This window comes from Varanus komodoensis, unplaced genomic scaffold (genome assembly GCF_004798865.1).
Source record: "Varanus komodoensis strain SLA01 unplaced genomic scaffold, ASM479886v1 scaffold23, whole genome shotgun sequence".
In the NCBI taxonomy this organism is placed as follows: domain Eukaryota; kingdom Metazoa; phylum Chordata; class Lepidosauria; order Squamata; family Varanidae; genus Varanus; species Varanus komodoensis.
The window spans coordinates 6,932,875-6,951,109 of NW_025335627.1; the positions used below are offsets into that span (position 1 = coordinate 6,932,875).

Consider the following 18,235-nt stretch of genomic DNA (forward strand, 5'->3'; position numbering starts at 1 on the left):
TATTGATTGCATCAAGGGAAATCAGCTTTGAGTACTACCATATCATAAATTTGTTTTAGCCTGGTTATTTTCAGGTAGTGGACCCCAAGTTTCCTTGCAGATCTACTGGAGGTTCCTCAGTGAGCAGGTTATGGACAGACAGTAGGTTACCACTGCTACTAATCTTTCCCTGAAGATGCTGAGAAATATACAGTAGTGTCAGGTCATGCTGGGGGATGGTGTGGGTTCCCTCTGAAGGATGAAAGCTTGAAAATCACTGCTCTACCTTATAGGATGTTGCATGATATCTATCAGTAAGAATGTGCCTGCAGATGCTCATTGTTTTTGGAAAGGAGGGGGTCCATCCTTTCAATATAAACATGTAAACTAGCAGAACTTCTCTTGGAAAGAGCTTCTGTTCTGGGTATGGCAGAAGTCCAAAATGTGCTTATTAGGAAAAGAGCCTCAATGGGTTTACTTCTGCGTAAATGTGCAAAGGCTGTGCTGTCAATGTGCCCCCTGCTTTTATTTATTTGTTTTGTTTATTTTGCCATTTCAGCTTTTTAAAGATGAACATTTGTTGCTATTTTTGTCTTGGAAAGCATTCTTGAATGAAATGCCTTTGAGGTGCATGTTTTCAGTTACTCCTGTATAAGACCTTTGATGTCTTTTAAAAATAATTGGTTCAGTTCCTTTGTTTGCTGTATTTTTGCTGAGCTTATTTGTGTTCTGCTCTGTTTTTTGATGCCTTCTTTTAGTTGACTTTGTTTTAAGAGATCCCAGGGAAAAAGAGGAAGGCAAGAAGCAAATTCTTCCACCTCATCGTGAAGAGTAAGAAACTTTAAAATCTTTGCCTAGGAAACATGGCAGGCAGAATATATGAAGCTCCCTTAAGAATGCTGTCCCATGTACAAATAAATGGGAATACGCCTTACTGAATCTAGTGGGTCTTATTTCCAGGTAATATGTGTGGGGTTTACTACATGGGCTCACTGAACCAGGTGTCCCTGTGGGAGGCACAGATGGGCAGCCGTGATGGGGAGGAGGACAAGGCATCATGGTTTCCCACCAGCACTCTCCTCTGTGGCTGCCAGTGCCTCCTTGGAGGAGAGAGGAGGGACTGGATGTGAATCATCTCGTCTGTTGAGAGATCCACAGAGAGAGATCAGGAGCTCCAGCCGCATTTAAGAAGGGCCTCTGTGGTCTCTTGAGGTGCAGAAAGGCCGGCACCAGCAGCAAGAATTGGCTTAGTTTTGCTTCCCCGTACTCGGTTATTGCTACATTCTGTTGGATTTATGTCCCACCTTTGTCTTCCTGCACCTTCTGCTCTGCATTTCTGTTAGATGACCATTATGAGCCCTCTAGTAGTGGCAGTTTGGAGGAGATGGGTAGGAGGCTGAAGAGGACCCAGCTTGCAGGCTCTGCAGTCTCCATCCCTCCCTCCCCTCCCTCCTGGAATCCTCCCGTGACCCCTTCTCTGAGCTGGCAGTAGGGGGTGGATCAGAGCATGGGTTCTCAGTGTCGAGGTAGATCTGGTCTTCAGTCTCAGGTTTGGGAATCCTAAGGATGCCCCCCCCCCCCCGCAACCCAGGTAATGTCTAGGGGTAATAGACTCACTCTTTCCATGTAATAGCATGATGATTCTATGGCTGTTTTCTTGGTACACATTTTATTCATACTATAAACTGCTCCATGCTCCTTTGGAGGACAGCAGGGGACAAGAATTTTAAATGAATAAAGAGTGAGTGTATTGTATCATATCATATTGTAATCCTTATTGAAAGGTTGTTTTTGTTCTGTATTAATTCCTTGAGTTACTTTTGGATGGTTTTACCAGTCTAAATATGTAGAGGTTTGCACCCTGGGCCAAGTGGGGTGTGGTGCAATGTGTTTGGTACTATGTGTGTCAAAGGCTGGCAGTGAGAGAAAAAGAAAAGGTTCCATGAAGTTCTGTAGGGATCCTCTACACAATGTGTTTCTGAGAAATGGATCATGCCCACTGGTTGATTTTTGTGCCTGTGGCATGTACACTTTCTTGCCTTTTTATACTATTAGCATCTTAAAATAATTTAATTGGTTAATTAACTGCCTAAATTATATACATATGGCTAATTAATTTGATAAGGCCTGGGAATTCACAAGGGGTTTTGGCTTAGGAGTAATTTAAAAACTTGGAAGAAAACCTTACCTTCTACCCTATTGAATTTTTATATTTTTTCCTAAGAGAGTATTTTTTTAAATTTCTGACAAGTTAGTGAAATTGACTTTATCTGCTGAATTTAAAAACTCTGTCATAAGCAATAGATATATCAGTACCCTGAGTATTTCTTGGGGTCACAGCATTACTGATTTCTTTTGTCTTTTTTAGAATGGAAATAGTGCCAAAGCCTTGGCAAAAGTCCTATGTGGCAGCTCGCAACTATATAAATGAAAATTTGCATGCATTAAATCCCACAATGTTAGCTGTTTTGGACCTCTGGCAGACTTCATTTAAGTAAGTAGCATTTTTAATATAATGGTGTTAGGCTCCTGTCAGTGAAAGTATACACTGATCTCTTCTCAAAAGTTACAATTTTAAAAAAGTTTTGGTCTGTTAGGCTCCATCTCTAATACAAAGCCTAAGGCTACCATCCTGCACCTGGGAATATGCTTCACTGAACTCAGTGTGACTCAACTCACTGTGAGTAGACATATACAGGATTATGCTGTAAGTTGAGGCCATGCAAGGATGTATCCCTCCTTACTCCTGAGTAATAAGAGGGTACAATCCCACTCATGTCCTGCTTGTGGATTTCCTGTAGACATCTGATTCATCCCTGCTTGAGTAGAACGGTGGACTCCATAGACCTTTCATCTGATCTAGCACAACTATTATGTAAAGGGCTGTGTGTGTTTGTGGGATAATGGGTGGAAAAATGGCTGATGGCAAAAGGATTAAGCACCCTTCCACTGATCATTGCTCACTTAGAAATGCAGCCTTTCAGGACTGTTTTTCTCTAAAAAACAAAAGCCAAACAACTTTGGGGACTTGGTTTGGTTATACACTTTTGTTTGTGAAATATGTTCTGCTTAATTTGAGATGCATCTCTTGTGGATGTTGTAATGTGAGTCAAAAACAAAAATGTAAATGAGTAAGGCTCATAAATGTTTACTCTTCACTTGCTATCTACATGTTTAAAATCTTCTAATATCTCCTTATGCCATAATTTACTCTGTTAAATGAGCTTTATTCCTTGTCTCGAATTCCAAAAAGATATGATCACAGAAATGGGCAATCTCATTCCATAATGTTTAGAAATCAGATGTACAACTGTTTAATTTTGAACATAAGCAAGCAATAAAAAATAATAAAGAAATGGAAAAGAACTAAAATGAGATTAATAGCTGAAAATGTTCACCCTAGGCTGTCAGTATGAAGGCAAATATGACAGAATTTGCTTAGCTTGTTTGGTTGAGTCAATGCCTCATCCTGACAGCAAGAGCCCTGAAGGAACTAATTGTTGTCAGAGAACATTATCTTTAAAATATTTCTAGAGTTGTGCCTGATCAGAGTAAGATTTCTTTTCCTGGCAGGTCAAGGCCATTAAACATCACCATTATTCATTGCAATCAGCAGCTGAGCCAATTTCCAAATGTGATATTTTCATATTTAAAACTCAGATTATTTTATGAATAAGTATGTCTATTCAAAAGTAAAGACAGAGGGAAAAAAAACTTTACACCTTTACTTTGTCATGCTTAGTTTTATTCTCTTGTGTCTTCAGATAGTTAAGTCTAACAGGAATGTTAGAAGTAAGTTGTTCCTCCTTTGTTTTCTGGAGGGTAGAAGAGTATCAGACAGGTCATCACATAGTTTAATAAATTACAGTTTGCCGTGTAGCTTAGTCCAGAAAGATAATCTCCTTTTTAATAATCCTCAGCTAATTTCCTTCCGAAGATAGAGAATCTGATTAATTTCATTTCACAGAGACAAAGTGGCTGGTCTGAGAACTAATTGAGATCTAGTGGGTTTGTTCTCCAAAGGTTTTTTACTCAGTGCACTTTCAGAAACAGTTAAGAATCACGACCTCCTCGTCCCAAAGCTCCTTGTTTCATGTCCACAGTGAATGGAAGACAGACTTGGCTGAAGGGAAGTATGTGATTCAGGGATGCTAACCCCGCTATGTCCTGTTCATCACATCCTCTGTGTCCATTTCTGCTGAAGTGACACATACCGTTTTTTCTTGTTACCCAGAACTTTAAAGTAAAGTAAAGTTTAAACTTGTGTGGGATTACCTGTCAGGGTTCAAACAGATGTGATAGCAGCCGCTGATAAAGCACATGCCTGTGTAAGACTTTGTGCTCCCCCCTCCCCAGATAAGCGCATTTGCTGTATGAATTGGCCTATTCACATGCCCAGGGAGCACAACTGCAATCAGTAGCCCTGGGTGGGTGTGTTGCTAGGCTGCTAACTGTAACAAATGAATGATCTGATTCATAAGATAAATGTGTTTATACATAACAGGACATGGGTAGAATTTTAACTCGGCACTTTGCCCATGGCGGCAATTATATTTCCTTCCATCATTTTATCTAACAGAAAAATGTGGCTTTCTAAGCTTCCCTCATGCAGATGCACATACCTTAAATTCTTTACTCACCCTAGTTGGTGGTTGCTTAATTTTTCTGGACATTAGTAAGTCAGATCACTTGTATTGAAGAAGAAAAGACAACCCTTTCTTTTGACCATCCATTGTTTTCAGTAATGTTAACATGACTCAGGGTTCCTCAAGCTTCTGCAAATTGGATTCACACTGAGCAGCCACAAATGGTGTTTGTGTCTGTTGTTAAATGTATATACCTGTTTATGCCCACAAAGGCCCTCAAAACAACAAAACAAAATCATATCAAGACATTCCTCTGTACAAGATGAATGTAAGAACAATAGTATCTAACAAACAAAGCAAGGTTGGGGAATCTTCCAGTTTGTGCTTTTGCTGGGGTGAGACTTGTGGCCTTGGATGGGAGAGGGTCTTTGTCAGCAGCAACCTTCATCAGTGATCAGAGATAATAATTTCTGTAAAGGCAATTCAATTTTAAATACTCTACATAGAATAGAGCTGTGCCTTTGCTGGCATGAGACTTGAGAGTTACTCTTGAGGTGACCTATGTAGAATTGAGCTACTTTTGGATGGAATGCACTTCCCCAAGAGGATTTTGGCTCCTGGGCAGAAAAAGGTTTGTTTCTGTAGAGCATGGGTCCTCAAACTACGGCTCATGGAATGGATCCGGCCCGCACCACCGCCGCCGCCCCCCACCCCCTTGCCTGCATGCGTGTATGCTTGCCGCGTGGGTGGGAGGTGGTGTCTTGCTCACTCTGAGATGGTTTTGGACTCGCTGGGAGATCTCTGAGCTAGTGAGCCGCCACCGCGCGCACCCAACACCACCTCACGCGCACCCGAGGACACCTCACCGGCTTGCACGCCCAGGCGCCCCCTCTTCACTGGCCCGTGCGTGTAACCACTGCCTTTCAACTGGCCCCCTATTGAAAAAGTTTGAGGACCTCTGCTGTAGAGAAATAAAGATTTAAATCTAGATGGGTTTACATTTCTGTTGAATTCATCTTAATTATATTGTTCAAGTCAGAGATTGTTTCATTGACTGCTACACATATAGGCCCCTCCTGTTCACATGGGTATTTATTTATTTATTTATTTATTTATTATATGTATATCCCTTCTTTTTCCTTTCAAGGAACTTTCAAGGTGCTTATAATCTATTTAGATATACATGTTTTATTTTTTAAAATGATACAATTGCTTACGGATAGCTTAAGTGTTAGGTGCAATCAGTAAGATATTTAGAGCTCCAATGGCAATCTAGTTCTTAGTTTGAATTGAAAGTTAATGCTATAGCTATGAAATGTTTAAATATATAACAAACAAAAGAAGTCTACTATATATTCAACAGTAACCAATCATTTTCTTTGTTTCACTAATAAGTGCATTGTGCAAATATGCTGACCGAACTGTTGGTATCGTGTCTTCCACAGAGATTTGCGCTTAGTTGATAAAGTAGCATTTCATACTCGTCAAGAATCAATGGAGCTCCCATTCTTTCAGAATATAGTTGTGAGACATATGGAATCTGCTAAAGATACTCTTTTTAAAAAGTAAGATCAAAGTCCCTATTTTATTACCAAGGTGTGTTGAATTTAAGGGTCAGCTACCGTTAATTCTGTGGTTAGGCATTTTAAATCAGTGACCAAGTTTCCTATCAAAGTTGAAATAGTGATTTTGGGATGGAAACTTGGACTCTGCTACTAAAATGAAGTTTTCTGCATTTGAGATCAATGTACCACCAGACAGTTGATATACTACACTGACAATGACAGATACCATCCAGACTGGACTTTTCAGTGATTCCATCAAATGCCATGATTTTCTTTGGATAGAGTTTTGTAGTGAATGTGCTGGCCACTCACTCTTCTCTGACATTCAGAGGAGAAGGAGGCCCCAGCAATGGGAGGGAAGTAGGATCAAAGGCGGGGGTGGGGGAGCCTTTGAAGCTCCTTCAAGGTTCCTGCTCGCAGTTTCCCAGGTGAATGGCCATGAGAGCAGGCCTGCTTTGGAAGAGGGGTTTCGGGAGAGGAGGAGACCAGAGACCTTGCCTTGTTTCTCACCCAGTGATGAGGCAGTGGGAGAGCTGAGCTGCCCAGTTAGAGCGTCCCCAGGCCAGCTGTCCACCAGGGGAGCCACTCTGAGGGTGGAGTTGTAGTGTGACTACAGTGGAGAGACTGCGAGATGGTCCAGTTTGGATTCAGCTCTCTTTGCATGAGAAGTTCAGTTACTAGAAGGCTATGTAGAGTTACATTGTCTTGTTAACTGTGAAGTGCCAACGAAGGTCTGTATCATACAGGATTGTCCCCTGTTTTGGAGCCTATATTTCCCCCTCTGGAAATATAGTCTCCTTTTGAAAAGTCTTTTTCATGCCCCTTAACGAAATGCTTCTGTAAGTCGTCAGGATTCTTGCAATGATTTTGTTTCCATTTTAAAATATCACTGTGGAGCTTGGGCAGCAGGAAGCAATTTAGACTGCATTAGACCCCAGCACTTTCAAGTTAGAAGTATCCCCCATCACCACCCCTCTAGCTTTCTGGTTCATGATAACCCTGCACTCTCAAGCAGGCAACAACACTGAGAGACTTTCCAAGCGGTTGATGAGCTGTTACACGTGGCTGTGTGACTGGATTTCAGCTGCAGATTGTGTTCAGGTCTTTGGTGTTTTTGGGAGGTGTGAACTGGGTAAATTCTGGCCAAAGACAAACTGAAGCAAAATTCTCATAACCACAGGTATGGCAATAGAAACCTAATTATTTACTCCCGTTAGATGATAGGAAGAGTCTACCTCAGCAGCAGTGCAGACTTTGTATAGCAGATCTCTGCATAAAACTTCTGAGGAACTTGTCTTAGCATAGAGTGAGCTGATCAAGAATATTGTTAGGAGGTGAATCATTTAAAAGCATTTTCTTTTCTTTTCAGGTGGTTTCCAGAAGTGCAGAATATCTATTATCAAGGCAATAAGCGAAAGCAGGTGCCCACAAATGCCAGCAGTGCCCAATTAGAGGCTTTCTTCAACTGTGCTGCTGCTTTAATGACCCAGCAACTGCAAAGTCTAGCCTTAGATTCAATGCAGGACTTCACAAATGTAATTGTGCCACCTCCAGTAAGTAGGACTTGCTGGCAGGATTATGAAATGTTCTGTACTTGCTGAATTTTTCCAAGTGTTCCTTATGAAATGATGGGGTTTGTAGGGTTTTTTTGTGGGGTGGTGGTGGGGGCAGGGAGAAAGAGTCATAAAGTCCAATTTCATTCTAGGGGTATAGAAAATATATGCATGCTTGCCGCATCTTCATACTGTTGGATTTGCCAGAGGACAAGGCATCCCCATTCCTGGCTTTTGTAACATGATAATGAGCTACTTTATTGGCCCCAGTGACAGGTGGGTATAACCAGAGATGACCAAAGACTGGGTATAAGTGCAGTACACTTGAAATATTAATTTAAATCCCAGGAAGTAAATGGAGAATCTGGTCTAGGAGATGCAGGCCCAGTGCATAGGAAATCAGAAGAATGCATTTTAAAGGAAAACATAATGCAATGATTAGATGAAATGTGGAATCACCAGTAATCAAGTGTATGATGGATTGGCTATTACGTGCAAGGCTTTTGGTGTGTACAATTTGCACTTTATAAACTTAGCATTTACTCCTAGTCCTCTGTTAGCTCATGAGTTAAAGCTGACAACATTCCCAGTTGCATAACAGCTTGTCCTAAAGGTTGAGGAAAAAAGTCTTAGAACTACCTATCTCAAGTATGGATATGGACTCAGGTGACATTTAATTGACATCAACTGTTCGTTCATACATGTGGCAATTGTAGAGATAAACATAAGAAAATAAGTCTAACACCAAAATGTGAAACTCTCATAACCTAAACTTCTTGGTAACTATGAAATATGCCTTAGACCATCATGCTCTACAGGCCAAAGTGGCATCTCTCCTTTGGCATATCTGTGGTGAAAATTCTCTTATTTGTCTAATTTCTACATTGTCAACTGATTTCATTCATTCATTCATTCATTCATTCATTCATTCATTCATTCATTCATTTATAGCTTTTGCATGCCGTCCCTTATGCATGACATCTCGGGATGGCTTACAATCATTAAAACAACAACAATAAAACAGCAATAAATAACAATTAACCAAAAAATACAATTAAATAAGTTAAATAAAAGTGACTGTTAAACATTAAAATTTAAATTAGTTTTTAAAATAACACTTGAATAAAAAGGTTTTGACCTGGCTCCGAAAAGAATATAGGCTCGGTGCCAGGTGAACCTCTCTGGGGAGTGCATTCCACAATCTGGTCGCCACCGCAGAGAAGGCCCTACTCTGAGTAGATGTCCTTTTTACCTCTCTTAGAGAGGGTTCCCAGAGTAGGGCTTCTCCTGCAGATCCTAAGGGGCGTATAAGGAAGGAGACGTTCCTTCAGGTATCCTGGTCCCAAGCCATTTAGGGCTTTATAGGTCAAAACTAGCATCTTGAATTGGGCCTGGACTTCAACTGGAAGCCAGTGGAGCTGGTAGAGGACCAGCATTATATGAGAATAACAACCGGTCCCCATCAGCAGCCTGGCAGCTCTATTCTGTACCAGCTGAAGTATCCAGACTGTTTTCAAGGGCAGCCCCACGTAGAGTGCATTATAGTATTCCAACCGGGAGGTTACCAGAGCACATATCACTGTTGTTAGGCAGTGCTCATCCAGGTAAGGACACAGCTGATGGATCGGCCAAAGCTGTAGGAAAGCACTCCTTGCCACCGCCGCCACCTGGATTTCCAGTGGCAGCTGCAGGTCAAGGAGTACTCCCAAGCTGCAGACCCTGTCCTTTAGAGGGAGTGCTACCTCATCCACATTTAATAAATGTGGGGTGTGTGTGTGTGTGGTAGCAGATGTGCATGGATGCAAGGACTATAAAAGATTTTTATATAATCATTTGTCATTGTCTTTTTAACATTTAGTTTCATGTTAATTTTGGTACTTCATTCTTTTCCTAAATTGGGCAAGTTTGCCCTTCTTTTCTGTATTTCTGTACAGCACTCAGTATTTTTTTAAAATGCATGTTACATATCAGGGCCAGCTCTGCCATGCACCAAGGTGGAGCATGTTCCTTCAGATGGCAGACAGGGGACTGAAAGCAGGAACTGGTGTTGTAATGTTGAGGCAAGATTCTTTGTAATGTTGGCCCTAGCAGAGATGCTAGGTGGCACAACATTTTGACCCTTACCTCTGTACCTGTGGAGGGAAAGAGAGATTAGGAGGCAGAGAACAATCGATGGAAGTTCTCCTCTCTACTCTGAAAGAAGAAAACACAGCTTGGGAACTATGATGGAGTCAGGAACTCAGAGCTGCCATGTTGTCAGGTCTAAAAATGTTGTTGAAGAGGTGGAGCCAAAACTGGGAGAGGTGGGTCTATAGTTATGAGCAGTGCTATCAGGCAATAGGAACCATGAGATGAGAAGGGGTAGGACTGTCATTGTATCTGACAAGGTAGGCCTTTCAAAACCCGGCCTTTCTTGAGAATCAGTTGAAAATCTGAAAGGCCCAAACGTAGCACATTCTATCTGCATTCTTGTGTCATCTTTTGTAGTTGATTAATTATTGTGAAAGCCAGAGAGTTTTGGCTGTTTGGTGGTATAGAAATCAATCATGGGTTGCATTTATAGTACATACATTTTAGCACACCTTTTATAGTATGCCAGCTAAAACTTTTGTTTCTCTTTGGGCAGAAATCTGCTCGAGCCTATGAACACCCAGGATTTATTATGAGGCTGATCCTTGAAAATGACAAAGTTGTATTTGAACCTGCATTTTCGGACTATGAAGCCATATTTCTGAATATTTATACAGTTATGATAAAAACTGTAAATTTGTTTCCAAGAGTTGAGACCAAACTGTATTCAAAATGGGTAAGATATTGCCTTCTGACATAGATTTTGTTTCTTTTTTTTGCCAGTGTTGAACTGTGCTCTGAACTATAACTTTCTTGCAAACCATCTCTGTTAACATCAGAGAGGATAATTTCTGATTAAACACAAATATTAATGATCTGTTTAACTTTTGTAAAATTTAAACAATCTCATTTAAGCATTTTAGTATGTTTAAATACTCAGGCTGAGTCAAATGACTGCATTTGTATTAGCCACCTTCCAGTGCACCCAAAAGTACTGTACTGTGTGTGTCTACCCAGAAGTAAAACTCTGGGAGTCCAACCAGACTGATTCCCAGGTAAGTGTATGGAATTGAAGCCAAAGAATGCAATTCCGAAGATTTCTCTCCAAAGGTGAGCCCCACAGAGTTTAGTGGGTTCCCAAGTATGTACAGGATTGCAGCCTTGATCTCTTAAAACAATAGGGCCTTAGCTTGTCTACTTCTGTACTAGTTGTGGACAGTGTCTGTATGTACACTTTTACATCTAGAGAATTCTCTTATCAACTGCCTCCACCAAAAGCTCCAAGTGACATTTTAAACTTTCCTGTGTTAGAAAGAAAGAAAGCAAGAAAGAAAGAAAGAGAAATAGTTCTGGCCTTTGACATGAAAATTATTTAAGGGAAAGTTCAGGGAAAAGAGCATGCACACACTGATGCACTAACTTCTTTGTAGTTAGCTTCTCCATAGAATCCTAAAATAACTTTTTAAGCCTAGGGGAGTTCAAAACACAGTTTGGCAAATTTTGGGAGGGAAACTTAGGGAGAAAAAAGATGCATGTCTGGATGGTGTGCTTGTGCCTTTCTGGATATTGTCTTAACACTGTGATTGCAGAAAACAGAAAAAATACAGTATAATTTGATAAAATTCTGTACATTGTATATGCTCCTCTTCATTTTAACAGAGGAGCATTTATGAAAATAGGTAAATGCAATCCATTTTTTTCTGTAGCCTATATATAGACCAACCTTATCTTTCCTTTATATTGGGCCTGGAATTACACTGCTGCTACTCCACTGGCCATATCCAGTGGGAGCTCAGCCCTGGAGGGGAGAGATGAAATGTGCAAGTAGAAAAGGCATAAATAGTGTTAAACATTACAGACATGCCCTCTGCATCTCTGGAAACATGGTGGGTGTGCATCAATCAGGCACAGTGTTAGTGGCAAAGTCCACGTGCTGCCCACAAAGCCACATGCCCTAGTACATCACCTACATCCCATGTATGAGGATGCCAGAGAGCGCCCTCTCCCACCCAGACACCTTAACAGCAGTAGCCTCCAGTGGCTCATTACACAGGGTATGTGGAAGCCCAAACCTCACCATGAAGAAGAAATCTAGATGGCTCCCCACTTGCCTTTTCCATACCTGTCCCCACAGAAAAGAAGTCAGGAAAAAAAATCTGGGAACTCCCAGGATTCAAGCACCACAGAGCAGCTCACTGACCACTCAAGCACAGCACCAGGCAGTGCTTGGACACATAACGGCACATGTGTTTCCCCCTCATCTCTAGGCCCAGAGCACATCAGCCACAGGTCCAGGCCTGCAGTGGCACAGCATCGTCTGAAGACAAAGGGCTGGAATCTGCTGGAATCCATGAAGGTGCAGGCCCTTGATTTATGATACAGCATCTCGAATAGAGCAAAACTTTAAAAGGGAAAGACATATGCCTGCTGGTTGCCTCAGCATTTATTTACTATTTGTTTATTTTATTTATATGATGCCTAATGAGCCATAAGGCTCTCTGAGCGGCTTACAGTATAATCAATACAACAATATAATAAAACCTGCAATTGCAATAAAACCAATAATAACAAGAGAACCAATAACAATCAGCAAAAGTAAATAAACAGTTAATAAAAACAAACACAGAAAATTAAAATAGAATGAAATGAGACGGGGAGGCAACATATTGAACTGATTAAGACCAGCAAAAATTAAAATGTAAGAAGCATGGTTCTTCTGCTAGCAACACCCACACCTAGCGCATGCCTGTCCATCTGAGAACCTTCAAATAGACAAGAGTCTTTCTGAAGCAAATAGGTAAACAGCCCCACAAACAAATGACATACATGTTCTCCGCTGTGTGATGCCCCTCCTGCCCAAAACTCTCACCTGTTTTAGCCATTGGGTCTTCCTCTGTTTGTCAATGAAAAGCCTTCACTGTCTGAGTGTTCCACTGGTATATCTCAGGTGTTCTGCTCGTCTGTCTTCTTGTAGAGCAAGGTGGACCACTACAGCTCCCATCAGCCCTAGACAGCATAGCCAATGGTGAGGATTGATGGGAGTTGTAGGCCAAAACCTCTGGAGGGTTACAAATGGCTCACAATAGCTGTAGCTCCTCCACTAGCAGATTTTGGCTAATGATTTGAAAAACTCAAAAAACACAAAGTAAAAGAATCAATATATTGTTTTCAAAGCCAGAGAACAAGACCAGATCCCTGAACTTGAGACCCATAATCCTCAATGAAATTTTGGAGGCACATAAGCAAAAGGTTAAAGATGAGATTGCCAAAGAGAGCATTGCACCAATCAAGCACCTCAAACTCTATGATAAGTACCACGAGTTGATCACGAAACAAGCAGATCAGGACACTGATCAATTCCTATCAGAGGAGCACACCTTTGAAGAAATAACAGGACAAATTGCCAAGTATCAAAACATCCGGGATGAAATTCAGTATTGCTCCAGAAAGGTAATGTGTACATAGGAAATGCAATTTCATTTAATGCCATCCAATATGTGTACAAAACATGGGAGCAGCAACAGGGTTATACCCATTAGCATTAGCTACTGCTTTTGCTACTGTGCCCATTGGACTTCATAGTTAATTGGTAATGATTAAGAATGTAGAAACGTAGAAACAGAGTGAGTCAGAAGGGGTCTCCTGGGCCATCTAGTCTGACCCCCGGCTCCAGCTGCTCCGCTCATGACATGCCCACCATGTTCACACCTACATGTTTAACAGGATATACCCTGGGCTCAGGTCATGCTCTTTATACGCGATTGCATGTGAAGTTATTGATCACTCACTCTCATTCCATGTTTAAAGTTCTGCTTTAAAGGGGAGCAGACTGCCCCTGCGATGTTCTGCTGGAGCTGGGGTGCTGAACCCAAGGACCAGATACCATTTGCAGGGGCTGCATTAGGGTTGCTGAAGGGAAGAGTGGTGGAGACAAAGTGAAAGGTGATGGAGCCACAATACTGACAGCAGCTAAGGCTTTGGAGAGGGATTTCAGCCTTTTAGAATGAAAAAAAAAACCCATTTAAAGAAGGAAAGCAACAAAGAAAGGGTCAGTGAAAGGGTATGTAGCTATTTGAGGGCTGGATTTGGCTCCAGGAAGGCTAGATTTGACCCCCTGGCCTAAGATTCTGCACCCCTATACTGGAACATCAGAGGTGTTGTCTGGCAGGGCTCCAGCCTAAAAATGAACTGCTGGTTCAAGCACAGTTTGCCACTTCTTTTTGACTAAGCTAACCACAAAGATCAGCCAAAATTTCTTTGATAAGGGACAAGGAAGAGTAGAATTGGTGTGCTTCACATCAATCAGGAGACCATAAAAACATAAGAGGGACCCTGCTGGATCAGGCTAAAGATCACTCTACGGCAATATTGAACAATGTGCTGAAATTTCTATCCCAGTATTGTTCTTCAGCTTGTACCCTGCTTCTGCAAAAAAGAGGGTGGGGGAGGTGTCATTGCTTCAAGGGTGGGCAGAGGAAATTTTCAGGGGAGGAGTTGGGTTTGACTACTCTTTTCTTGCTTAATTTAGTGAGATGAGCCAGTGCCCCTTCCCTTCCAGCATCTCCCTTTGCTGTCTTAAATTTCAGAAGAAGCTGCACCCGCTTGCAGCTGCATGAGGCAAGACTGCATTTCCTTGGCTGAGAAAGAATGTGCTTGGGAACAATAGTACATCACAGCAACTTCCTTTTGTCTTGTATTTTTAAAGTTACAAATATGCAAACTTGTGCTTTAAAAAGTCACAAACACAAAATAAAATATATAGGCATGGAAGTTCAAGTGATCCTAAGCAATTAACAAACCCCAAGCATTTGAAATCTTCATAATTTTCCCGACATTCATAATACAGAAATGATTCAGTGCACATGGGCATTCTTAAAGCAACAGGGAAAACACTTTGAAAGCATGCACTGCTTTGACTAGAAGTTAGTGCAATCTGCACTTTCAGGGTGCTCTCCTACTTGGACAATGAGGTACTTTGAAAGCATGGATCATGCAGGCTGACAGCAAGCATAATCCATATTTTCATTGTTTTAAAGAATGGTCCTGGAGACCATGCAACATCACAATATAGTAAGCATTCTGGCCCACCCATCATAAGATATGACCTTGCCTTATGCATTCAGATTTTTAAAAATTAAGCAAGGTGGGAGGAAGTCTTGACCACTTTATAACTTTATGAAGGAAGTAGAGCCCGGCCAACCCATCTTCTACTTGCCCGTCCTGAGCATTTTGTGGGGATTCCCACAAATGGGGAAAAAATCAGCAGAAATGTACATTTCAGCACAGTGTTAAACCAAGTGCCATGGGAAGCCCCAGTAGCCATTTCTTCTTCTTGTTTCCCAGTGAATGGTATGCAGAGGCATGCTGTTTCTAATCCTGGAAGTAATATGTAGCCATTATGATTGGGAGGCATTCTTCCATGAATTTGTTCATTCTATTTTAAAGCTGTTGCTGACCAGCCCCATATATTGTGAAAGTGAATTCCATTGTTCACTTCCTTTTGTATAATTTTATGTGGTATGGAGCCATAGGCTTGTCATCAGGGACTGCCTCCACCCTCCAGACTACCTTTCCTTTGTTGTAAAATTGTTTTATGTAGTTATATTTGCATCCACACATAAGCTTCTGCATTGAAATATAACTTCTAGTTGATTTTTTCAAATATTTTCTGAAATAGCACTACAGTATTAACATTTGCAAATAGAATCCAAAGAATAGCCTTGAGGAAGGAATATTCACATTTTAGATGCACATTTAATTCATTCTAAAATGTTCTTTCTTTGCTTGTTTTCTCAATGTTGTATATTGGAAATCTAGATGGAAGTAAATAGGATTGTTTTGAAGTTATCCATATGTAAATGAGAGCAGAATACTGTTTGTTAGAATAAAATAGTTTCTCGCAAAAGTGATGAATAATCATAAGAGGATCTTCTTATAGTTGCTAGGATCTTTTTCAATAGTAACAGAAAACAATATGACCTCCAAGGTTGTTTTAAAGGTATGACTATGGCCTTCTGTATTGGGTTGTTTTTTGGTTTTTTTTGTATAATTAATTATTGGTTTATGTTAGAAAACTTCTCATCAATGCTTGTGCCCCAGTGTATTCGTCTAGGCATGTTTGAGCTACACTGTGATGAACTGATCCGATCACTAGCAAAGCGAGCTGATGCTATTTGTTCCAAAATTATTGCCAAGATGTTCAAAGATCATCAGGATCTAAATACAAGGTACATTTCATATTTTAAAAGGTTCAGATAACTGTGGCCCTGATCTAGCTCTAGTAATGAGAAACTAATTGTTCATAACCACTGATGGCTGCAGGTCAGGATGTGGATCCTCAATCACTTTAAAAGATGTATGCAGTCACTTCAGTGTGGTCTGGATGAGACCACAGTGTGGATAGAGATGGATATCTAGATAAGCATCTACAGCTGCATGGGCTGCATACTCAAAAGGTTTATTTATTTATTTAAAACTTCCCTATACTTAAACCATCCATTGTAAACCATCCCATACTTGGTCGTCTCGGGATGGTTTACAATGAATTAATTCTAAAAAGAGAAATAAAAATAACAGTTGCCCAGCATCCAGTGTTAAACTGTAAACCCACTAAAACAAGTTAACAGTTAACATACTGGAGAATAAAAATGTTTTTGCCTGACGCTGAAAGGAAAGAAGCGTTGGCGCCAGGCAGACCTCTCTGAGGAGTGTATTCCACAATTGGGGCACCACCGCAGAGAAGGCCCTCCTCCGGGTAGTCACCCTCTTGATCTCTTTCAAGGACGGCTGGATCAGGGCATTTTCCTTCCAAGATGTTCTGCTTTCACTTGTTGGCTGAACATCTAATGCCATTAAGTGGACTGAAGCAGCTCAATTAAAATTATTGGAACTGAGGGAAAGCCAGAATGTTTGGCTGTCCATCTTTCTGTTACATTGCTTTGTGACAGAGTGGCTGCTGGGCCTGGGTGTCAGATTCCAGTCCTGTTACATGGCTTTATCCCCTCCACCCCGCCGCCCCAGTGCTTTGGTGCACTATCCTTATCCTTTATGACGCTTCACAAGGCAATCACCACCATTTCTTCTGTGAAAAGTGTAGGAATGAGAAGTGCATAGGCTGGTTCTTCTCTTCTTTCCAGTCACAGCAGGCCTTGGGGAGCTCAAGGTGCTGTGATGCTGGCTGGTAAGTAGGATTAATTTAGCTTCTCTCTCTCCCTTTGGCTTTCTCTCCCTGTCCCTCTTTCTGTGCAAATGTACATGATATGGATATGTATATACTTGTATTTTCAATTTCAGGCTGTGTGATGAGTTTGAAAAGATAGCGGAGAAAGCCCTTTCCACACCAGCAAATACACATGAGCTAATGGAATTTAAGGTACACAGTCCTTTTAAAGTAGAAAATAGAAAGTAAAGTTTCTCTGAATTCTAAGGAACCTTGTGGACCATTCAAAAGCACTTCCAAGAATAAGTGACCTACTAATTGCAAGTTGTCCTCCTAGGCATTAGCCGAAATGAGCTGAGATAGTTTTGTCTTTGTGTTAAAACATAGTTTTGCACAGATAGCACACAGAGGATTTTTCAAGTTCAATAGCGAACTTACGGAGTTTTGAAAATGAACCAGTGCTGAAAGTATGCAATAGAAGAATATTTTATTGAATGAGGGGTGCAGGGAACAATTTTGGATTGTATTTGGCATATATATGTTGGGTTATATTGGAAGCAAAAGGGTTGCCATTTGCATAAAGGCACTTCCTCTTGCTTTCCTCCTCCCCTTGAAGCCATCCCACCCCATTCTGCTGTCATATCTCCTCCAGAGTGTCCTGCAACCCATTAGAGCAGATTTGGGGATCTATATAGGAGGCTGCAGTGGAAAGTGACATCTGATCCCCTGGTGAAAAGCCAGTGTTGAGAACACTTATTAATTCCATAACATGCTGTAACACAGTATAAGCACTTCCCAGTTTGTTGATTGCTAGTTCTTTTGTAGGTAGTGCAGCATCCTTTGATAGCTAACACACACTAGCAGACCCCTTCTGCTCTTCCCTGCAGTGCACAAGGATACCCAGATTCAGGAAGGGCTTTTTGTTGGGGACACAGAGGGGAAATGCCTTTTCCAAGAGTTTCTTCCAGAACTTAGGATCTGAGTTACTGTCTTTTGCTAGCCTTGTCTATCAATTTGATAATATAGTAAAGGGGGAAGCAGAAGAATCTGGAGTCTTGAAATGTAGTTGACCCTTCTATTTTAAAAACAGCCTAGTGAATGGACCCCGTTCAGGCAAGTTGAAATAACTGATATAACAAGCAAGCAAGCAAGCACAAGAAGCAAATTTACACAGCAGCCTGAGCTGGACACAGTGTGCTTACCTTGTCTGAGTAAAGGACACCCACTGGAACCCCTGGGCATAGTGCCTGCTATGGTGTAGCCTTAGTGTCCCCTAAGTTTTCCTTTGATTCTCCTGAGCAGGCTGCCCCATAGTGGGGTGAA

General features: G+C 41.2%; 1 protein-coding gene across 1 annotated transcript in view; it reads left to right on the plus strand.

Annotated features, from left to right (window-relative positions):
- DNAH7 (dynein axonemal heavy chain 7) overlaps positions 1–18,235 on the plus strand; it is a 138,678-nt gene that overhangs the window by 2,904 nt on the left and 117,539 nt on the right. The window contains exons 5-12 of the mRNA XM_044432146.1: positions 738–810; positions 2,348–2,473; positions 6,011–6,130; positions 7,500–7,683; positions 10,310–10,489; positions 12,928–13,203; positions 15,853–15,980; positions 17,047–17,125. Of these exons, the coding sequence (XP_044288081.1) occupies positions 738–810; positions 2,348–2,473; positions 6,011–6,130; positions 7,500–7,683; positions 10,310–10,489; positions 12,928–13,203; positions 15,853–15,980; positions 17,047–17,125 (1,166 nt within the window). The remainder of the gene's footprint in view (positions 1–737; positions 811–2,347; positions 2,474–6,010; positions 6,131–7,499; positions 7,684–10,309; positions 10,490–12,927; positions 13,204–15,852; positions 15,981–17,046; positions 17,126–18,235) is intronic.